The sequence below is a fragment of the Larimichthys crocea genome, chromosome III, assembly GCF_000972845.2.
Source record: "Larimichthys crocea isolate SSNF chromosome III, L_crocea_2.0, whole genome shotgun sequence".
Lineage (NCBI taxonomy): Eukaryota > Metazoa > Chordata > Actinopteri > Sciaenidae > Larimichthys > Larimichthys crocea.
Window position 1 is genome coordinate 27,749,684 of NC_040013.1, and position 20,217 is coordinate 27,769,900.

The following is a 20,217-nucleotide window of genomic DNA, read 5'->3' on the forward strand; positions in this document are numbered from 1 at the left end:
GTCTGAAGTCTGCACATTGAGGGTTTCTGCACTTGGAGAAGCTGAACGTAGTTCACCCTTGTGGTTGGCTTTACGATACTGACCTTACACTGAGTTTTGGATTGAAATGTCATGGATTCAATGGAAAATGGCATGAGCAAATCCACTGTCAGGATCGCAGGAGTAGAAGGTTTCAAATGCTATGAATCTTTTCGTCGCGCTTCTTTTAGCCTCTTTCTCATTGACATCCCAGGTGTTTGCTGACTGTGGCAGTTGAAAACAGATTGTGTTTGTGAGGCCAAACCTGGTATCTGATCAAAAAACCTAACCTCAGACAGATGGGTTAGTGCACACACTGTTATATATGTTGTATATGTGTGTTTGTGAAAGGATGTGTGTGTTTTCTTACTCATCTTTAATTCTTAAAACAAATGTAGGGGAAACTTTTTGACATTTGATAACGAAACATTTAGTTTGCCTTTTATAGCCCTGTGAATGTGACAGTAGTAAACAGGAAGTAAGACATTTTGACTTTATTGTTTTTATTGTTTTTTTAAATAAAACACTTGCACACAGTTTTTTTTTCTCATGTTTTTTTTTTCTTTTTGAGCGCCTTGAGTAACACACTGACATAGCAACAGAGCACCACTAGGTGGCAGTACAATCACATCTGACATTATTTTTAAATTATTATCCAACAGCAAGAATATGGAGCTTAACTTCCTCTACAGGACACTACGTTCATAAATAAGTTAAGTATTTCAACATTGACCAGCCACTCTTCACCAAACTGACACTCACACTTGATGGAGATCGATCATAATACCAAAAAAAAACTTAGATTAAGCTTATACGGCCAACCAAAATGGGGCATAATTGTACAGAATGTTACATGTTAAAAAGGCTCATAGTTTTAAGGGTTGGCATTTTTTTTTATCAGGTATCAAATGGTATACATTTCCCACAACACACTGCCGAAGCACATGTCTCAGCAGACAGTGTGGTAAAGTTTTCTCAGTGATTTGCAGTGTTTTGTCTACACTCCAGTATCTTACACGTATCCCAGTAAGGAGCAGCTCGTCAATTCTGGCAGTAGGAGTAAAACAGTCTACAGTAGCAACTTTAAAAACAGGGAAGGGAGTGTGAGGAGGAGGAGAAGGGTGCTGGTTTGGTGGTGAGTTATGATTTCCTTTGTACATGAAATCATACCTTATCTGTCTTTGGCTCAAATTAACAGGACAAAGAATACAGTGAGCAACAAACATGAGCCGGTATTATCACAGCCTCTTGGCAAAAAAAAGGTGGGAATAGCTCTGATATGATTCTCAGAGGAAATAAAAACACATCCAAGCATGTCACCAACTGATTAAAAAAAACACTAACACGGCCACACACACACACACACACACACACACATTTCATACACACTTGCACATATTTGAAATCAGGACTGAGGAAAAACAACAAATTCATACAGCAACAAAATAGTACTGATGGTATTTGCTGTGACAATATTCATAATACATTCAAAAAAGAACAACTCACATTGACTGACTTAAAATGATACGCTGAGTCAAATCAGCTACTGGAAGAATTATGTACTTTAAGAAAAATGGCAGCTCCTTGTATTTAACAGACTTTTACTTTGAAAGGATAAAAAAACAAAAAACAAAATATAGATGGCCTCAAAAACTTGAGCCATTGGAGATTTTGGTGGCAGACCATAAAGTGAGAGGAAGAAACACTGATGTGGATTTGTTAAAAAAAAAAAAAATCTAAATAAAGTGCTTCTGTTAAAACAAACATCCTCTGTCTGAGGTATTAAAGAAAAATCACATCCAATGACATAAAAAAAACAAACTACGCCATTACACTGTGCACTGAAGACAAGCTATTTACAGTTTGGAGTGTATATCCAAACACTCAACCACCCCCCCGCCTTCGCACATACAGACAGGTACGTTTGTGTCATTGTCAAGTGTCCTATCCAAAGACGAAGCCATCGTCACATCTCCTGTGTTATTCCCCAGAGGGCTGATTCTGCCAGGTAAGATGCAGTTATTGTTGTCAGTATCTCTTGTACACGCTGGGAGCTCTGCCACATCCTCTACAAAAACACTAGCTCCCAGTAACTGTCCAGCCTGCTGCTGTTTCTTCTCTACATGACAGAGGAATCAGTGCTCAGTATCAGTGCTCAGCGAAAAACTTTCTTTCTAGTGCATACACATACACATGCCCACACGCATGCAGGCACCACACAAAGACTCCCACTCCCTCCTCCTACATCAACACCACGCTCAGAGCACACAGCAGGAGTAGTGTGAGCTGTTTAAGAGGCTGAGGATCAGAGTGTAAGGTGGAGGTGGCAGCACCACGGGGATAGATCTTCCATCTATCCTGGTCCGGGTGGAGGCTCTCCATGTCCTTCAAGGCGCTGTACGCTGCCACTGTGAAGTTAGCATCCCCGGTGGTCAGGAGATCAAACACACAGGAGTGGAAGTAAATGTCCTGCTCTTCCAGCAGTTCCCTGCAGCGTTCCCTGGCCCCCTCCACACCAAAAACCTGCATGGTACCATAGGGGGATGCTTGTGTCTGTGAGGAGTAGGTGGGCCGACGCAGCTGCTGAAGCTGCAGGCCGAGCGCAGGAGGTGAGAGGGGCAGGGGAAGATGCCCTGCCTGATCAATGCGTTCTCCACTGGGGCAGCCATTCAGACAGAGCTGCAGGTCCTGGGTGGCGTCGTAGGCCTGAGCAAGCTCCTCTGGGATCCGCACTGCCAGGGTCAGATAGCGGCCCAGCTGGCGAACAATTACAGTTACACCAATGTAGCCAGCGTGCAGCTCCACGTGGCGACCTGGGCTGCGTTCAGAGATCCACAAGGCCCGGACCTTCCCACTAGCACCGTCAGCTCCAGCAGATGTGTGGATGGGGTCTCCGCTGCTCACTGTTCCGTCGTCAAAGGCAGCAGGGAGGTTGTCTGTGACGGCCTGGTAGACCCTCTGGTCTGTACAACCCTCATAGGGCTTGAATATGATGGTGATCTATAAAGAGGAAACATCAGAAAGTTTTTAAGTTTAAAGGCATTAAATGAATGACAATCTGAAAATGCAAGAATTGATATAAATAATAAAGTTAATTCATTAGACAGAGGACAACGAAAACAAAAATGCAATTATTTCTATCCTCTCAGCTGCAAATTAATTAATAAAGCAATTATTGGTTGTAGCCTTAATTAATTTCATAGTGGATGTAGAGAAATTTTAATAACTAACCAATAACTTTGCTGCTTTTCTTTTGGTCAGACAAAATTGAAAACTATTACTATTTTGTGACTTTTCATATAACAAAGAAATCAGCAGATTAAACGATTATTTTCAAAAATGATCAATGCTTCCAGCTGAGACGAGGTAAAACGTGTCACTCCTTCTCTCTCACAAATACACAGTTACAAATATTAACCTTCACCCAGGTTACTGACTCTCATCACACAACATTTGAGAAATGACTAAATGACTTTTTAAGTTGTAATTTGACACAGCTATGCAAACATGCTGACACATGCACACACACACACACACACATGCACACACACATAAAAAGACACAGGGCTCCAGTGGTAAGTGGAGGCAGCGGTGGATACAGGGTGTGGTGTGAGCATTACGGTTAGCACTAGCATCATAGTTCCGGTGAATGGCTGCTTTGTTCACATGACAGCTGTGAGGAATGAAGCCTGGCAGGCCATTAAGCCTGGAGGGCTGTTAATGTGCGTGTGTATAAGAGAGAGTGTGTGTGTGTGCACGTCCCTAATAATCATGACTAATAACTTGCCCCACCTCTGACACAAGGTCAAACCTTCAGCTTCACAGTGTAGCAACCCCACTATTTGCTTAATGTGTGTGTGTGTGTGCTTCTTCCAGCGTGTGCATGACTAAGAGTATACATGGGTGTGTATGTGTTTTAATAATTAAAGCTATCGACTAGGCTAGAGAGGGCAGATCATCGGGGGAAACATCAACATAGCTTCTTTAACACCACAAAGATCACCTTGTGTTGCTCGTCATCCATTTGGATATGTGTGTGTGTATGTCTTTTTTGTCATTAAAGTATAAGGACCTTTTAACACACATAGTGCTTTCGGCTAAGTGCAAAGTAGTACCACTTACAAGACACATACATACACGCAAAAAGTTGCAAATGCGCACAAAGTAAACAGTGGCTCCTTTCACAGATCTCATTCTGTGTTATTAGAGGTCAGGCTATATGCAGCCATTAACAGCACTGCTTCAGTCACGAGAGATAAGTCACAACACTGGGCTGTTTGCCTCACACTTGTGACTCGGAAAGAGAGAGCAGGGAGAGCAAGAGTGTTTTCCAGCCTCACATTGATAAGATTTCTTACTCTGGGGCAGAAAAGAAACTTAGAGGTCATTATAGAAAATGTTTCTCTAACACACATGCACACACACTTACACACACACACACAGAAATAAACTAGATTACACCAGCTGCTCTCACTTAGGAAACTCTTAGCTCTTAGCCTTAATAACAGCAAATTAGACCCCGAAAAGCCCATTTCACTCTGCTTCCCCCTTTATAACAGTTCTCGTCTCACCTTATTGGTTGCTGTGGCACTGGAGCCAGGTACCACGGGAACATTAGTGACCTGTACCGACAGATAGTCATTATCAATGAGAGGCCACGCTCCCTCCACCTTACAAGTCTGGAAGCTGTCCTTAAATGTCCTCAGATGTGGGTCCCCGAACAGCCCGCAGAACAGGTATCCGGGACGGGAGTGGCTGTGGCTGTGAGCATGAGAATGTGTGTGTGCATGTACGTGAGAGTGCGTGTGGGCGTGCTGGGTGCGACTGTGGTAGTTGCAGGGCTCGTGCCGGACCTCGGGGTGTGTGGAGGAAGTGGGCCCGTCTCTGGAGCAATTCCTCTGGCTCATGAGGTCAGAGATGCCCAGCACAGCCGAGTGGAAAACCAGGTTCCCCCGACAGGACTTGGCTGTCCTTTGGGTGCACGCTGAGTATGCACGTAAAGCCTTGCAAAATTCTGTGTGAAAGCCATCCACGGCTGGCGTCAGGTGTGAGGTCAGGGAGACAAAGTCTGTGGTGCACTTCTGGATACGGCACTGAGGGGTGGCCACCTGGCACTGACCTGGAGAGAGCAGAGAGATATGTAGAGGTATTGTTAGCAAGGTGAAACCGCAATATACTACACTGAGAGCTGGATTTAACTAGAAATGGAAAGTTCATGTGCACACAGAAGACAACTAAGGTGTGTAGATAGCTTTGAAGTAAACAGACAATGCTACCGGCCTGTTACAGTTCAACCTAATAAATTCGGACAAAGAACCGCCCGCTGATTGAAAGTCTTGATCAATCAGCAGTGCCGCTCTGTGAGTGTAATAAACCTGAAGTGTAATAAACCAAAGAGCAGCCAGAGGGAAAAGATAAAGAATGTTTTCCTTCAAGGACTGAGATAATACTGCTTATATACCGAGGGTGCACAGAACACGTCTTATATAATAGACATTGAGAGCAAGACAATACAAGGTGATAATTTTTTAAGGATGTTGTATTTGTGATCCAGTGTAGTTTTAGAAGTTCTTTGTATCTGTTCTTTTACAGATACAACTACGAGCACAAGAGGAAATACATCCGAAAGACTGATTATTCTGTCCCCGTATATCCATTAGGAACAAATGTCTTGGTCCGAAATTGTCCCTGATGTTTTATCTATTGCTACATTTCTGAATGTAACGAGGGTCAAACCAGCCTTTTATATCATAGATCATCAGAGAGAGAGAGAGAGAGGGAGCAAGAGCGAGAGTGAGAGATTAGAGACCAGACCTAATGCATCAGTCACAGCGTGCTCCTATTAGATTAGGCCAGAGAGAGGCTCTGCAGTGTATGGGCAGCTGCACACACACACACACACACACACACACACACACACACACACACACACACATACAAATAGCTATCTTAGAAAGAATGCTGCTTATGCCCCCGTTAAACATACACAGCCTGTGATCTTCAGATGGTGGTATGATCTCCTAATAGCCAAGAAAGTACAAGAGATTCGCTGAATGTCACATCATTGCTTAACAACCATAAGCTATCACTAACACATAAACACACACACAAGCAAACAGCACATTCCAGCTCTTCTTTGTACATTGATTTGATTTTGGGGCATGAATGAGTTAGGCACCACCATTTGGGGGCAGTAGTGCTCTGAGTTTTAGAAATCAGGGTGCAGGTACAGACCCCCACTCACACCATGCTTCAGAATCTCTCTCCTGCCTGTTAAATACTGACACCAACCCACAGACACACACACAGACTGCCTTCCATGCCAACCACCACTGTACAGACGGTCTGAGTACTGAGGACACATTGTGTCTTTGACTGGCGCACCAACAGCCTCCTCCTCTCCCTCCTATCTGCCCCGCAGTACCTAAATACCACTCCCAATCTAATCAGAGTGGGTTTATTCTCTTTCGGAGGGTATCCGAATCATGAGCTGCTCTAAAAAACGCACAAAAGCACTCATTCACTGACATTTTCTCAGCAAGGTGACGTAGCGAGAAGGGAGTGGACCCTGTAATTGAAGGAATGGGGTTCAAACCGCTGACTTATATAAAGGTCAAAACCTTTCTGACAATAAGCATCAGCTGGAGTTTCACACCAGTTCCCATTGTGTCCCATTCACTGAACCCTCCAAAAAGATCGATGATTAACAATATTCTGAATCGCACATCTTTGATATTTTTGTTCTTTACTGCTTCCAGTGATCTCCCTTTTGTGCAGCCATTGCTGTACTTTCAAAAGAGAATCCAATCTATGCATATAAATAAGCAATTTGTGGAAAGTCTAGTCAAGGTGGTGAATACTGAATTGATTTGAAAATATTGCCAAGAAGAGAATAAAGAAACTTCCCATGTGAGGAACTGGAACATAAGGGTTCTTCAACACATCCAGAGCCTGGATTGTTTCATCCCCTTGGGTAAGTATCCAATACAGACACAATAAAACAGACAGCAATGCCCACACCACGCCTCCCATGTCCTACCACAATATTAACCTCTTTTTTTTCCCACTCCATCCCCCTCTCCCAGCTGCCTTTATCATCTCACAAGTTTCATCTCTTCTTTTCTCTCAAGCCTCATCTGTTGTCAGATTTGTTTTTTTTCCTCCCAGCTCAAATCATTTCTCTCCACCAGCACTATTCTATTCATTTCTCAGTTCGATTCCCAGTTCGGGTCTCTTTCCCACCACCCCTGGTCATCTCTCTTCCCTACATCCTGAGGCACCTTCTCTACCATCAGACAGAGGTCAAAAGATCCACCGGCTGTATCTCTCAGGCTTGGTTTAGCGATTCTTTGTCTTCTTATCCAAAAGCCTCCAACTTCTCTGATCTCCAGAGATCAGAAAAGGATCTACTGGGATCATCTCTCAACTGAGGGAATGGCCTGTGAAGTGCTTATTGATCACCTTGTTGTGTGCACTCTCTCACACACTGAGCTCAAATCACACAAACAGCCCTCCAAGCTTAGAGATACAAAGCTTTACAGGCGCTCACTACAGCATGCACTCTTTCTGTCTCTGGAGTCAGGAGTGCGAACAATAGTCAACAATTCAAACATTCCTCCCTCCCTGTCTAAACAGACACATGAAGCTGACAACTGAAGCGACAATGAAATATGTCTAAATACCTTTAAATGTACATGTCAGAACAAATAAAACTCTACTGTTTGCTTAAACAGACTAAATGATACACATTCTTTCCAGGTGACGCACATGTAGCAGAAGGTGCCAAGAGGGTCTTTAATGTGAAGTGGGTCTCCCTGTTCCCACCAGGCTGTGTGCAGAGGTGGTTTTGTCCTGCTGCCTGAGCCGTGTTAAACTAATTACCGGAGGTGTGACTGCTCAACAGACAGCCGACACAACAGCCGACCCCCTGCACACACAGCAGCACACACAGACTTTGCCAAAAACAGAGCTATAGTTTTTGGAAAGAGGATTTTTTAAAAAAGCATCTGTTGTTACCAAACTTAACCAAATGGGTTTGAACAGGCAATGTGGTAAACAAGAAGTTAGTACAATAGACCTCTGTATAGCCACAGTCATATTATGTTTTTGTATCAATAATCTTCACAAACATCTTATTAATCTTTCATTGAACGCACTCTTCTTTTGTTTGATTCTCTGTTTTCTTTTCTGACCAACATCTGGCAGTGTGAGTTTCTGCTTTCGACAAACAGCCACCAGTACAAGAATGAAGCGTTCCTGTGTTTTTTCATTTAAACCATGTGCAACTTTAATCACTTTAATACTATTTCTCGTGATGCATTTTTATTATTTTGCATCATGCAACTGAACATAAACTATATCCCACATTAGGTTTAGTCAGATTTACAGCACAGCACAACCCTGATCCTAACTTTTTATGATCAGATTTACACTTGGATAGATTCTGTTTTCTGTAAAGCTGTAATGTGTTATATATGGACATGAGGAGAGGTAGTCACCCTCTCTTCCCCTCCTCCATGAGCCATTAAGGGGCAGACAGGAGAATGACGGCCCAGGAGAGAGGAGAAGAAACTCGATCCGTGCTCAGACTGCTGCACTGCCGCTGGAGAGAGAGCCATTGTCAGGCAGTACTGGGCCCGACACAAGGATCGGCCACACAATGATTACAAAAGCTTAATAACTAATAAAGTATCTCTGATCGCTACTAAATGCAACACACTTCATATAAATGTTGTTACTGTGCTTGTAGTTGGTGCAGCGCTCAGCAATTAGTGCGAAATTGGATAACAGAGTGCGTAAAATTACAGATTTGTTGCGATTATAACTATAAGACACAGTAGTTGTTGCATTATACAAGTGTATTTAGTTACCTATGTGAGCACCGCAGCAGAGAGCGATGATCAGCAGCAGCAGTGGCCGGAAGCGGCGCACCAGAGACGGGGAGGCGAGGCGCTCAGCCCCGCGGCAACAGCATCCGGCTCTCCCCATCCCCGTCCATGCAGGGCCAGGAGGGGAGAGTGGACAGACCTCCAAAGGGCCAGGAGGGGTGGTGTCCAGGCCTTCTCACTTCTCCTTCTTCTTCTTCTTCTTCTGCCTCTTCTTCCTCACTCTTCTCTCCTTCCTCTGCTCCTCGGGTGCGCAGGGGCATTAAAACACAGCTGCTCCGCGGAATGCAGGGCGGAGGGAGTGGAAAGGCAAAGAGAGGAGAAAAACAAAGTACAAGCACAAGTCACTCCGACGACACTTTTACTTTTCCCCTGTATAAATCCACACCCCACGTGATTTAGGTGCGCTCCCTCCGCGGTCGGACTTTTGCCTTGATTGCGATCACTCTCTGCTCTCCTCTCTCGTCCCAAACACGCACAATCACATCACTCTCTTCCTCACCAGGCCGGGGTTTCTCCTCCACTCCTCCCCTTTCACTTTCTCCTCCTCCTCCTCTGCCCCTCCAACAAATCAATAGAGAATCAACCAAACCCTGCTGGCGGAAAACCCGCCTACCACAACTCCAACACACACACACACACACGCACACACACACACAGATACACACAGAGTGAGAGCAGTCCACAAAATAATGAAGAGGCCGGAGATAAAAGTTGTAAAACGTTAGTAAGATGTCATTAAATCACTGCGCACACCGCAGAGAGTATAACGGGTTTCGCTGATTGAGACAGACAGAGAAAGTCCTGTCTCTTTCCTACCCTATAATAACAATACAGACAGAGAAAGTCCTGTCTCTTTCCTACCCTATAATAACAATAATAGGCCTAATAATAATAATAATAACTAAATAACTACGATAATCTACTAGTACTACAATGACTACTAATACTGCATTATTATTATTATTATTATTATTATTATTATTATTATTATTATTATTATTATTATTATTATTATTATTATTATTATTAGTAGTAGTAGTAGTAGTAGTAGTAGTAGTAGTATGCTGTTTTACAAGCTGCAATACTTGTCATAATGAAATTAATTCCTAGACAGATTTGTAATGCAATCTAATACTGTACATTTATGGAAATAAAATAATTATAATTTATGGAAATAAAATAAAAACTGCTGCAACAACTACAACAACAATTATTACAACTACTACTACTACTTGTACTACTACTACTACTAGTAGTACTACCACTACTACTGCTAGTAATAATAATAATTATTATTATAATAATTATTTTGTTTTACAAGTTGCAATACTCGTAATTAATTCCCAGACAGATAAAGAAATATTTAAATAAATCATGTTTAAGAAGTAAACATGATATTGTCACATATCTGTTTCAATCTTTGAATTTATGACAGTATGTAATGCAGCCTAATACATTTATGTAAATATAAAACATACCATGAATGCATATTTTGCACTTGAAATGATATCACAGAAAAATAAATAAATAAATACATAACACTAATATATTTAAACCAAGATAGTACTAGAATAAGAGTTTATTTTGACTTGAAACTCTTCATGTCTTCATAATTTTTAATGTAGGATGATTTCCTGTTTTCCTCTCTGCTTTGATTTCTTTGATCAACTGACCAAATAAACTGGATGTTTTTTAGAAGAAAATGTTACTAATTGGTGGATGTTTACTATCAACCCCATATTTCACTTCTTGTTTTATGTTTTCTTAAGAAACCCTCTGGGAATTTCATCACACTTTATTCCAAATAATTATGTTGCAGTTGGAATGAGATGTGGGGAAACCTTCCTCTGTGGATTTTCTTAATATGAGTTTGTGTCTCTGCTTACTTTATTGGCAACAAAAGCACAAAATAATGAACAGAAACAGAACAGAGCACAATGTGAGGCCAGAGTCTGTGTGACACAAACCAGTCCAAACACAACAACACGCAGACACCAAACTGTTTACACCTATACACTCATAAATCTGTTCAGTCAGAGAACAAAACAGCAGAAGGTACAAGGTGAGCAGATGTAAACACCCTCCAGCCATAACGACAGACACCGAACAAGGCTTGCTATATATGCAAAACAGCCTGTATTTTTCCAATCGTTACTGTTCTCTCCACCTCCAGTTATGATTCATAAATGAATAACTTCACGCCCACTTTCTGGATCCTGTTCAAATGCATTTTAAAACTTTTTTTTTCTTTTTTTTATTGCAAAGAAGTTGAACCTAATCCAAATGAACCCATTTTTCGACTAAAGGTTATGGGGCTGGACGGGTTTCAAAGAAAGAACTAGATAATATTTTACACTTAATGTGCATATCTACACTTTGTTGCTCGGTTTGTATGCCATTAAGAGTGTTAGTGTGTTGAAGGTGTGCATGTGTGTATGGCTGTTTGCACATACTGTGCCCATAATCCTCTGATGCCTGCTGCTTACTGCCAAATTGTGCCACCCTGGCTTAACTTGTTTGCATGTGAATGTCCACGAGTGTGAGAGTGAGCGTCTCCATAAGTTTGACTGCTGTGCAGCAAACAGAGCTGCTCTGTGGCTGATATTTTATGTGGTGTGTGTCATAGCCGGGTAGTTTCACCCTAACATGACTCAACTTCAGAATGTACACTCACATCATTGCCGGCCATAAGTTTGGTCATGGCCACTCATTCCCTGCTGATTGTGTCAGTAAAATAAACACACACAGTCACTATAAAGCTCATGAGGATTTGACAGAAAGTGTGGCCAGAGAAGATGATGTGTGCAACTCAAACAGGCTCTAATATTAGATTATATTAGCTTCCTGTTTGTGCCAGAAGCCTCTGATCTCACCAATGAGGATGTCTTCATGTGTGTGTGTGTGTTTGTGTCCATGAGTCATGAAATCAGATGTTGTATTGTGGTTGTAGTTATTGTATTTGTACAGTGTGTATATAGTTTTTGTCTTTAGAGAAAGTCTGGAAGAGGTGATAAATTAAAGAATGCAAGTGAATAAATACATGTGGAAACATAATAAAAACAGACATTGATGTATAAGGCACAATGGGACTCTGAATGGTTTGATTTGGAGTTTGCAGTGGTTTAAAGTAACTATGTGTCTTTACTGAAGTATTATGAGTACAGTTTTAAGAACTTGTCGCTACTTTATACTTCTATTCCATTACATTTTGTAGTGGATGTAGTACTCTAAAATGAACTATTCTGCAAAATGAGTTATCTTTCTTTTCATAAACAAAACCTTTGCTTAAAAAAAATCAATCCAGGACTTTTACTTGGGTTAATGAGGTATTTTCACATTCCTGTATTACTTTCACATCATTTTCTCTTTTAGAGTGTCCTGGTGGCTACCGAACCAAGGTTGCACATCATTTCCCGTCTCTGACCTCTCTCTTGCATTCCTTTTACAACTTCTGTACTGTCAGCTATCGAATAAAAAGGCACAAAAAGCCCCAAATGAATGCATTTTTAAAAATGTTTTCCCACCACTGTTGGTGACGGTTATAATGATCAAATAATCAAGCGAGATTGATGTGTTTACCACCACCATCATCAAAACACCAAATGAGGGAATATTATTTGGAAGATGTTCTCATCCCTCCAGTTGAGATCCAGCTTGTTTTTCCATCCATTTGCCACCCAGCTGGACACCCTGGATACCAAATATTGGGACAAGAAGAAAACAAGAAACATTTTGACAGTTAAAAAAGCCTCTCTGACAAACTGACACCCCTCAGCAGGACGAAACACGAGGTGAACATTTCATTTACACTAACTCTTTGAACACAGGGTGGTTAATTCAATTACATGTGTGCATATGGTGCTATTCATCGTGACTAATTTCATATTTAATTTCAATCACACATCCGCCGACATATATACACACACACACACACACACACACACACACACACACACACACACACACACACACACACACACACAAACATAGATAACATGTGAGCCTAGAGCCGAGTTTAATTCTATATTTCATACTAATTCATTTAATCAATTACACCACAGCTGAGACCTGAGAGCAGAGGACACTGAAGCTAACTCAACCCCCTCCACACACACACACACACACACACACACACAGCTCTACAGAGCTGCTCTGCCTAGTTACAGATGCATTCACTCAATGAGCCTTAGGCACAAAGACGGTCTGTTTCTGAACGTCCAGCTTGTCTTCACCTCCACACCTCTGCCTCCCTTCTCCACTTCAACCTCTCTCCATCTCCCCCTCACCCACCCCAACTCCAAACAGCCTGTCATTCAACAAATGGCTCTCGCAACTCCATGTACACCTGTGTATGCACATGTGTGCCAGAGTGTGTAAGTGTTGAGAGTTTACATTGTTGCAAACATGTCACAGGCTGCGCTTGTAGGAAAATGTAAGTATGTTGCAATAAATCTCTGATAATCTGTTTCACACACACACACACAAACACACACACACTCACACATGGAGCGGTGAAAGAAGTAAATCTGTACTCAAATAAAAACAATGATGCAACATGCAACAGTGACGTTAAAATACTCTGTTACATGCAAAAGTCCTGCTCTAAAATCCTACTTAAGAAGTAATTTGAGCAGAATGATCAAAAGTCTGTATCATATAATTAGTCATGTGTTTATAAAGTTAAAGTATTAACTTTATTTTCTTACAACAAAGACCACTAAACCTATTTTAAACTGATTTGCATTGAAAACAGACTAGGATATTCTTACTGCATTCGGTTACTGGATGTTAAAGGGATAAAAGAGTGATAAACACATCATATTTTATAGGAAAAATCAAACAGTAATTGGTAAATTAACTTAAGTGAACTATACAAAAGTATAAAGTAGCATGACATGCAAAACAAAGTACAAGTACCTTCTATTTTCATTTGAGTACATGCACTTAGTTACATTCCACCACTGCACACACATTACACCCAGTTATTCTGCTCACTCGTTCTCAGTGCCAGCCACCACAACACACACACACCAGCACACAAAAATCTCACACACCCAGTTCTTGACTCACCGATGGGTGGTAAAGGTAAGTGGAGACTGCAGGTGTGTATGTGTGTGTGTGTGTGTGTGTGTGTTTATATTCCTGATGTGAGACGATAACATAAAAGATAAAATCCAGGTATCAAAGCCTCTTGTAATGCGAGGGGAAACTCAATCCTATAATAGCCTGTTTGATAGCTGTTTCACTCCCCGGCCAAACTCATGTTGTGTTTTACTTGAGTTGGCCTTATCAGACCTCCTGTGTCTGCACATTCACTTCACTGTTACAAAGACACAGAGAGAGAGAGAGAGAGAGAGAGAGAGAGGCTGGTTTCAGGTGCCTCAGTGCAAAAAAAGTGTCAGAGTGGGAAAGCGAGAGAGCTCATCTTGGGGTCAGTTTATCTTTTAAAATGCCGAAGAGAAACGTCATCAGAGAGCTCAGATCAGAGGGAGAGGATTCCTTTAACGCTGGCCAGAGAGGGAGAGATTATCACATTGATCCTTCTCTCCTTACACTCTCAACCTCAGTGTCTTTTTTTTTTTTCTTCCCAAGAGTGGCCCGTTGATGTGCATTGATTGACTTGTACTGACCCACAACACAATGATGACACTATAGTTTTAAATAGAAACAGAGGAGAGAAAAGAGAACATCATGATAGTGCTTTCTGTTCTGGTTCTCCAAACATGTTTCTGCCAATTTTTTTCTCTCTAATCACGCTGTTCTTCTAGCTCTTATTACCACTGTGTCCTTTTTTATATATACACACACACACACACACACAGTAGATTAGTGGAAAGTAACAAGTGTGTTTACTCAAGTGAGTATAATTTACTCTTTATGCTACTTTACACCTCCTCAACTACTGCACTTTTTTACTCCATTACATTTATCTGACAGTTACCTCACAGATTAGATATTATATCCAAAAATCTATGATCAGCTTTGAACCTATGATTGATTAAACAGTCCTGCAAAGGATCCATGTAGGTTATGATGTTCAGTCTTTGTTAACCTTGATTTAACCCTATGTTCTTTAACTTAAGTAAGACCCTTTTCTTCTAAATTAGTACTTTTACAAACTAATTTTACTTCGAGAAAGAACACGTTTCTATTTAAAGTTTCTAGTATTTCAAAAGATCAAATAAAAATCTGATATAGAAGATCTATGGAGGGTAGATTAAGGTGTCACTGGTCCATAGGGACACTCCCTAAATTATTTTTCTACTATCTCTTCATCGTCTTTGTCTTTACCTTCTTCCTCTCCCTCTTCATTTCCCTCATCTATCTATTTCATCCTTTGTGTAAAAATATCTGAAGCACAGCTGCATCAGACAGCGCTGTGACAACGAAGCCTCTGTTTTCTCTGGGCAAACACACACACACACACACGCACACACACACATAGAGCAGTAAGACGGAAACAGCTGAAGGATGTAATAGGGCAGATGAGGATCATGGGGTTCCAGTTTGGTTTGGGTCAGGGTGAATGTTTGGCAGCTGTGAGACAAAGACACGCTATTAAAGCTGCTCCCTTCTCGCCTCAAGCTCGCTCTGCAGTGAAACTTGTTTTGTCAGTCAGTTTGCCAGCTAACATCAACATAAATAAGCAGAAGCCTTGTGATTCTACCAATCCCATTTTGGAATAAGAGGCGTCTTTTTGTGCATGCACGAGTCCGTTACATCCAAAATCTGGGACATTTTCAAGCCTGCACATCTGATCATGAAGGCGACGCTGGTGATAATTGTTCATCTAGTTTGACGTTGTTTTCTCTGCATGGATTTTGATCGAATTACACACACAAAGACATCTCCCTTTGGCTTGCTCTCAAACACACACACACACACACACACACACACACACACACACACACACACACACACACACAGGTTACTTTGTTGATAGGCTGTGTTTTCCACACATCTACACACGCTGAAGCTTCACAGATATTTTGAGTCTTGCGGCTACAGATGGTCAGCTTCCATCTCCTGCTGTGCTATCCACATCCTCCAAGTGGTAAACACAAACCCCTTCAACACACACGCACACACACACGCAGAAGAAAAAAATGTATGGGTATCTATAAATCACTCATACACCAGAGCCATATGCTCATACCTGTCTGTGAGGAAGAAACACAGGTGAGCCCCTCACATTCCAGCAACCTGACAGATATACAGATGGAGAGAGAGAGAGAGAGAGAGAGAGAGAAAGCTCACCACCTCTCTTTTTTCTACATCCAGCTGTGAGTGCCTCCTCTCTTCTCCTCCCCCTCTCCTCCTCTCTCTTCCCCTTGGGATAGAGTGCTCACAGAGTGGCAGATGGGTGGAATGCATAATACATAGACTATTTGGGGGGCTGGGTGTGTGTATTGGTGTGTGTGTGTGTGTGTGTGTGTAGTCAGTCCACGGGGAGTAGGCTGTGGAGTCATTATAGATCTAATGGTTGTGTTTTAGACGCCGCGCCGTGCCAATCTCATTTGAAGTGCAAAAGCCAAATGAGTGTGAAGCGTTTCATTACTCATGCCCTGTGTGTGTGCAAGCTCCCCCTCGGTTCATGTGAGGCAACAGATCAGTGAGGCAGTCACAACTTTGTAACTGACATCTGAGATGTACTATATATATATGTGTGTGTGTGTGTGTGTGTGTGTGTGGGCGCGTGTGTGTGCACGTTCACGCATGTGCATTTTGAAGGACGTTTAAGGTGGATGCTCGACCGACTGAATTTGAATCTTTTGTTCTCCACAGTCGTGGTTCTTCTGCCTCCCCTGCTCATGTAGACCGACTTTATTTCCTTAATTACTGTGATTACAGCAAGATGAGGCCTATGTATCATAATGTTGTGTAATTAGCACTCAGTTGTGAACTAACAAGGCCTCCTCAGGCATAGGTAATGGATTTTGGATAGACAAGCTGAGCTGAGGCATGACTAAATACAGCATGGGTAAGTATAATTAAAGCCTCCACTCTGGAAGGAGGTTCCCTCTCACACACAGTAGAAGTTTGGGTAACAATGCATCAATCAGCATTGTTCTGAGAGAAGTTCATCTAAGCCACATCTTGAACAGCAGCAAGGTCTCCCTCAGACCATTTACTTCCCTCGGGGGTTAATGGAGATGTGTTACATGTGTAACCAGAACAGATAAAGGAAGCTTGTTAGCTGATGGAGGCAAAAAACAAAACAAAAAAAAACACCACATCGAGAAGCATCGGCGGCTTAGGCAGACAAACAGCGTGGAGGGGGGGGTTGGCGGTAGGAAAGAAAACAAGAAGGTGAAAACAGAGTGAGAGAACAATGAAGACAAGACGGAACAAGAGAAAGCTGGCAGGTAGCGGTTCTCGGGAGATTCATTAGGCTTGTCAAAAATTCTGGCTCTGAATATGCTTGCACAGCAAGCTCCTTGGTGGGCACACACAAACATACACACACAGACGCACATTGCCACAGGTGTACGGAGCTCTCATCTGCTGACAGGTAGGGATGAAAGCGCAGTAGGGACGGTGGGATTTGGAGTCACTCTGTGAAGACAGCAGGCGGCTGTGTTTCCAAATGGCTGTTGCGGGAATTAACATATCCTGACTGGCATTAAGTCCTGTGCTTCATGGCAGACGGCATTTCAGGTGATGAGTGAAACATTCATTTGGTATAAATGTGACTGAGAGTACTCTGTTTGATTCAGCTTTATGTTTTTTTTTTTGTATTGTAAATACAGCAGCCTAGCTCTGCCTACCTCTAGTGCTGTACAGCACTTGACAGTTAAGTGGAACTAAAGTGTCACATCACCTCTTTGTGCTTTGACAAACATTTCAACATGCCGTACGCTGGTTTAACTGGACTTCTGCCAGTGTGAATGTGCACAATATCTGTGTGTTCCTGCTTACGGAAGAAAGAATCACTGCTGACTTTGTCAATTTGTCTGGTTAAATGGGGCTTAAAATGCTGCAGAGTGAGTGTGTAATGAACTGAAGCAGTAGGTAACATACTATATCAAACGTAAGCTGCTCGAACAGGAACCAATTTGTACACAAGAGACTCTCGTTCTCTCTCTCTCGCTTTTCTCTCTCTGAATAAATCAATGCATGTATTATGGTTGTTTGTTTAAGGTGAAGAGCTTAGGATGAAAAATGACTAACAGATGATGCAATGACCCGAAATGTATGATGCAATCTGCGCAAGTGGAAGTCCTTTGTGTGAGTGTGCATGATTGCATGCATATGCATGTTCGACTTGGCACAGGAGCACTGTGTGTCTGGACTTTGGGCAGCGTGTAAATCCCAGCGTTTAGGTGGAGGAGAGAATCACCGTCTGATTCCCCAGCTGTTCTCACAGCCGTTTCTCCACCTCGACAGCTTGACCGCTCACAAAGAAATGTTTACTGTACACACACACGCATGCATGCATGCAGACTTTCAGGCATGTAGACAAATGAACATGGAGAGCTTTCTGTCAATGAATAGTTTAGAGTTTTTCTTTGCAGACAGGTGTCCAGTGAGTGAAGTGCCAGCCTCTAGATGCAGACTCTCATCACAGAGAGGACCTCAGTGGCAGATTGGGAGAAACTCCACACCAGCAGCTGGAAGCTAGATGACTGTTCCATGTGTTCATGTCTCACTGGAGATCCATAAAGCCTGACCGACACAGCCTGGGACTCATCCTGTGTTAGTGTGTGTGTGTGTGTGTGTGTGTTTGAAAATAACAGAGAGAGAGAGATGAGAAAGACAGAGCCAGAGAACCGTCTGTATTCATCAGTTCCAGGCAAGTATTGCATTTCATCTACACCCTACCGGCAGTATACACAACGTAACATTTTATATTGTTTTTGTGGCTCCTGCATCATATCTCACTGCTAGTGGTCACATAAAAATAGTTTCTCAATCTCGAGGAAGACATTTTTTTATGCACATTTTGTCTTGGAGTGACATTGTTTACCTTCACTTCATCTTCTCTGGAAATGATGAGGCTGTTACACCGCATCTCTTTCACTCTCTTCTTCTTTGGGGACCCAGCTGTGGGCTCGGGATCATGGGACTATGTTTCCGTGACAACCAGACATCACCACCGAATGCTGACACTAAAATAACAGACTGAATAATTTAGACAGATCCATTTTTAAACAGCATGTCAATTCACATCACTGGATACAGACACCATGTTTGGCACCCTGCAGACAGGCCCACCCAGGTTCGGGTGAGGGGTGTGGTGCAGTGTCCAAAACTCTTTTAACAACAATCTGGCTGATGGAGCTAGAAATATCTGTGGAAATGAAAGTAGTGGTATAATCTAGGTCAGCGTTCCCTCTTGAGTTAAAAATAAAAAAAATACTGAAACTGTTGAAAATTTAGATTTGCATTATAAAAAATGCATTGTGACGGAGTAAAAACTGGTTTAGCAGCAGAATATGGAAAATAATTTTTAAAAACTTATCAGTGCGGTTAGATAGTTATAAAAGTTTTAAAATCTGATTTTCACTACCGAACACTGAAGATTGATACCACAGAAGATTGAAATTAAAATGCTTGTTTTTTGTCTTGATGTCAGAAAAGATGAATGCAGCCCAGTTTAATGAAAGTAGCACATGGCTCCATGATCAAAGTTCAAAAGATGTCATCCATCAGGGATGATTTTTACGTCTTATTTTCTCATTCAACTTAACATAAAATTAGCATTGATGACTGACCATTTATCAGCATGAAGCATTGGTGCAATATGATAATTAGAAAGGTCTAATTAATTGAGACTGATTTGTAACAAATGTTACATCAAATGGAGCTTAACAGCAGAAACTGCAGTTTTATTTCATGTATTTTTCATAAATCGTGCATCATTCACATATTTTTCCACTCACATCACATCTTTTTTTACCCGGTTATCATTTAGTCCAGCTGAAATTCATCTTTTTTGAAAGCTTCTCTTCAATGTGTTGTGACAAGTTCATGGAAAAAACCCAAGGTTTGGACTGCAGCACATATATATATATATATATAAAACAACAAATATGCACAAATAAAACAACACACAAAGCAAAAACAGACACATACATGTTCACACGTTCCAACTGATGGCTTATTCAGATGAAACTGCAGGCTACAAACCAAATATTTGCTTTTCCTCAAGGCCAGAGTGTTGAGAAGCATTCAGACACCATTGTGTCTGCATGTGTGTGGGTGTGTGTGTGTGTAGAGTTGCTGTTCCCGTTATTTTACAAGCTTGTATTTGCACCAGCACACACGCCCAATCACCAGAGGGCTAACTGGAATAACAGAGCAGAGCGGG

General features: G+C 41.8%; 1 protein-coding gene across 1 annotated transcript; it reads right to left on the reverse strand.

The window, feature by feature from the left end:
• Positions 1–592: 592 nt before the first annotated feature.
• On the reverse strand, positions 593–9,443 carry rgmb (repulsive guidance molecule BMP co-receptor b). The gene is made up of 3 exons (XM_019254864.2): positions 8,889–9,443; positions 4,590–5,137; positions 593–3,018 (listed from the first exon to the last, which is right to left on the reverse strand). Exons 1-3 carry the CDS (start codon positions 9,004–9,006, stop codon positions 2,260–2,262), a joined length of 1,425 nt encoding a protein of 474 aa, XP_019110409.1. The 5' UTR covers positions 9,007–9,443; the 3' UTR covers positions 593–2,259.
• Between the last annotated feature and the right edge of the window lie 10,774 nt (positions 9,444–20,217).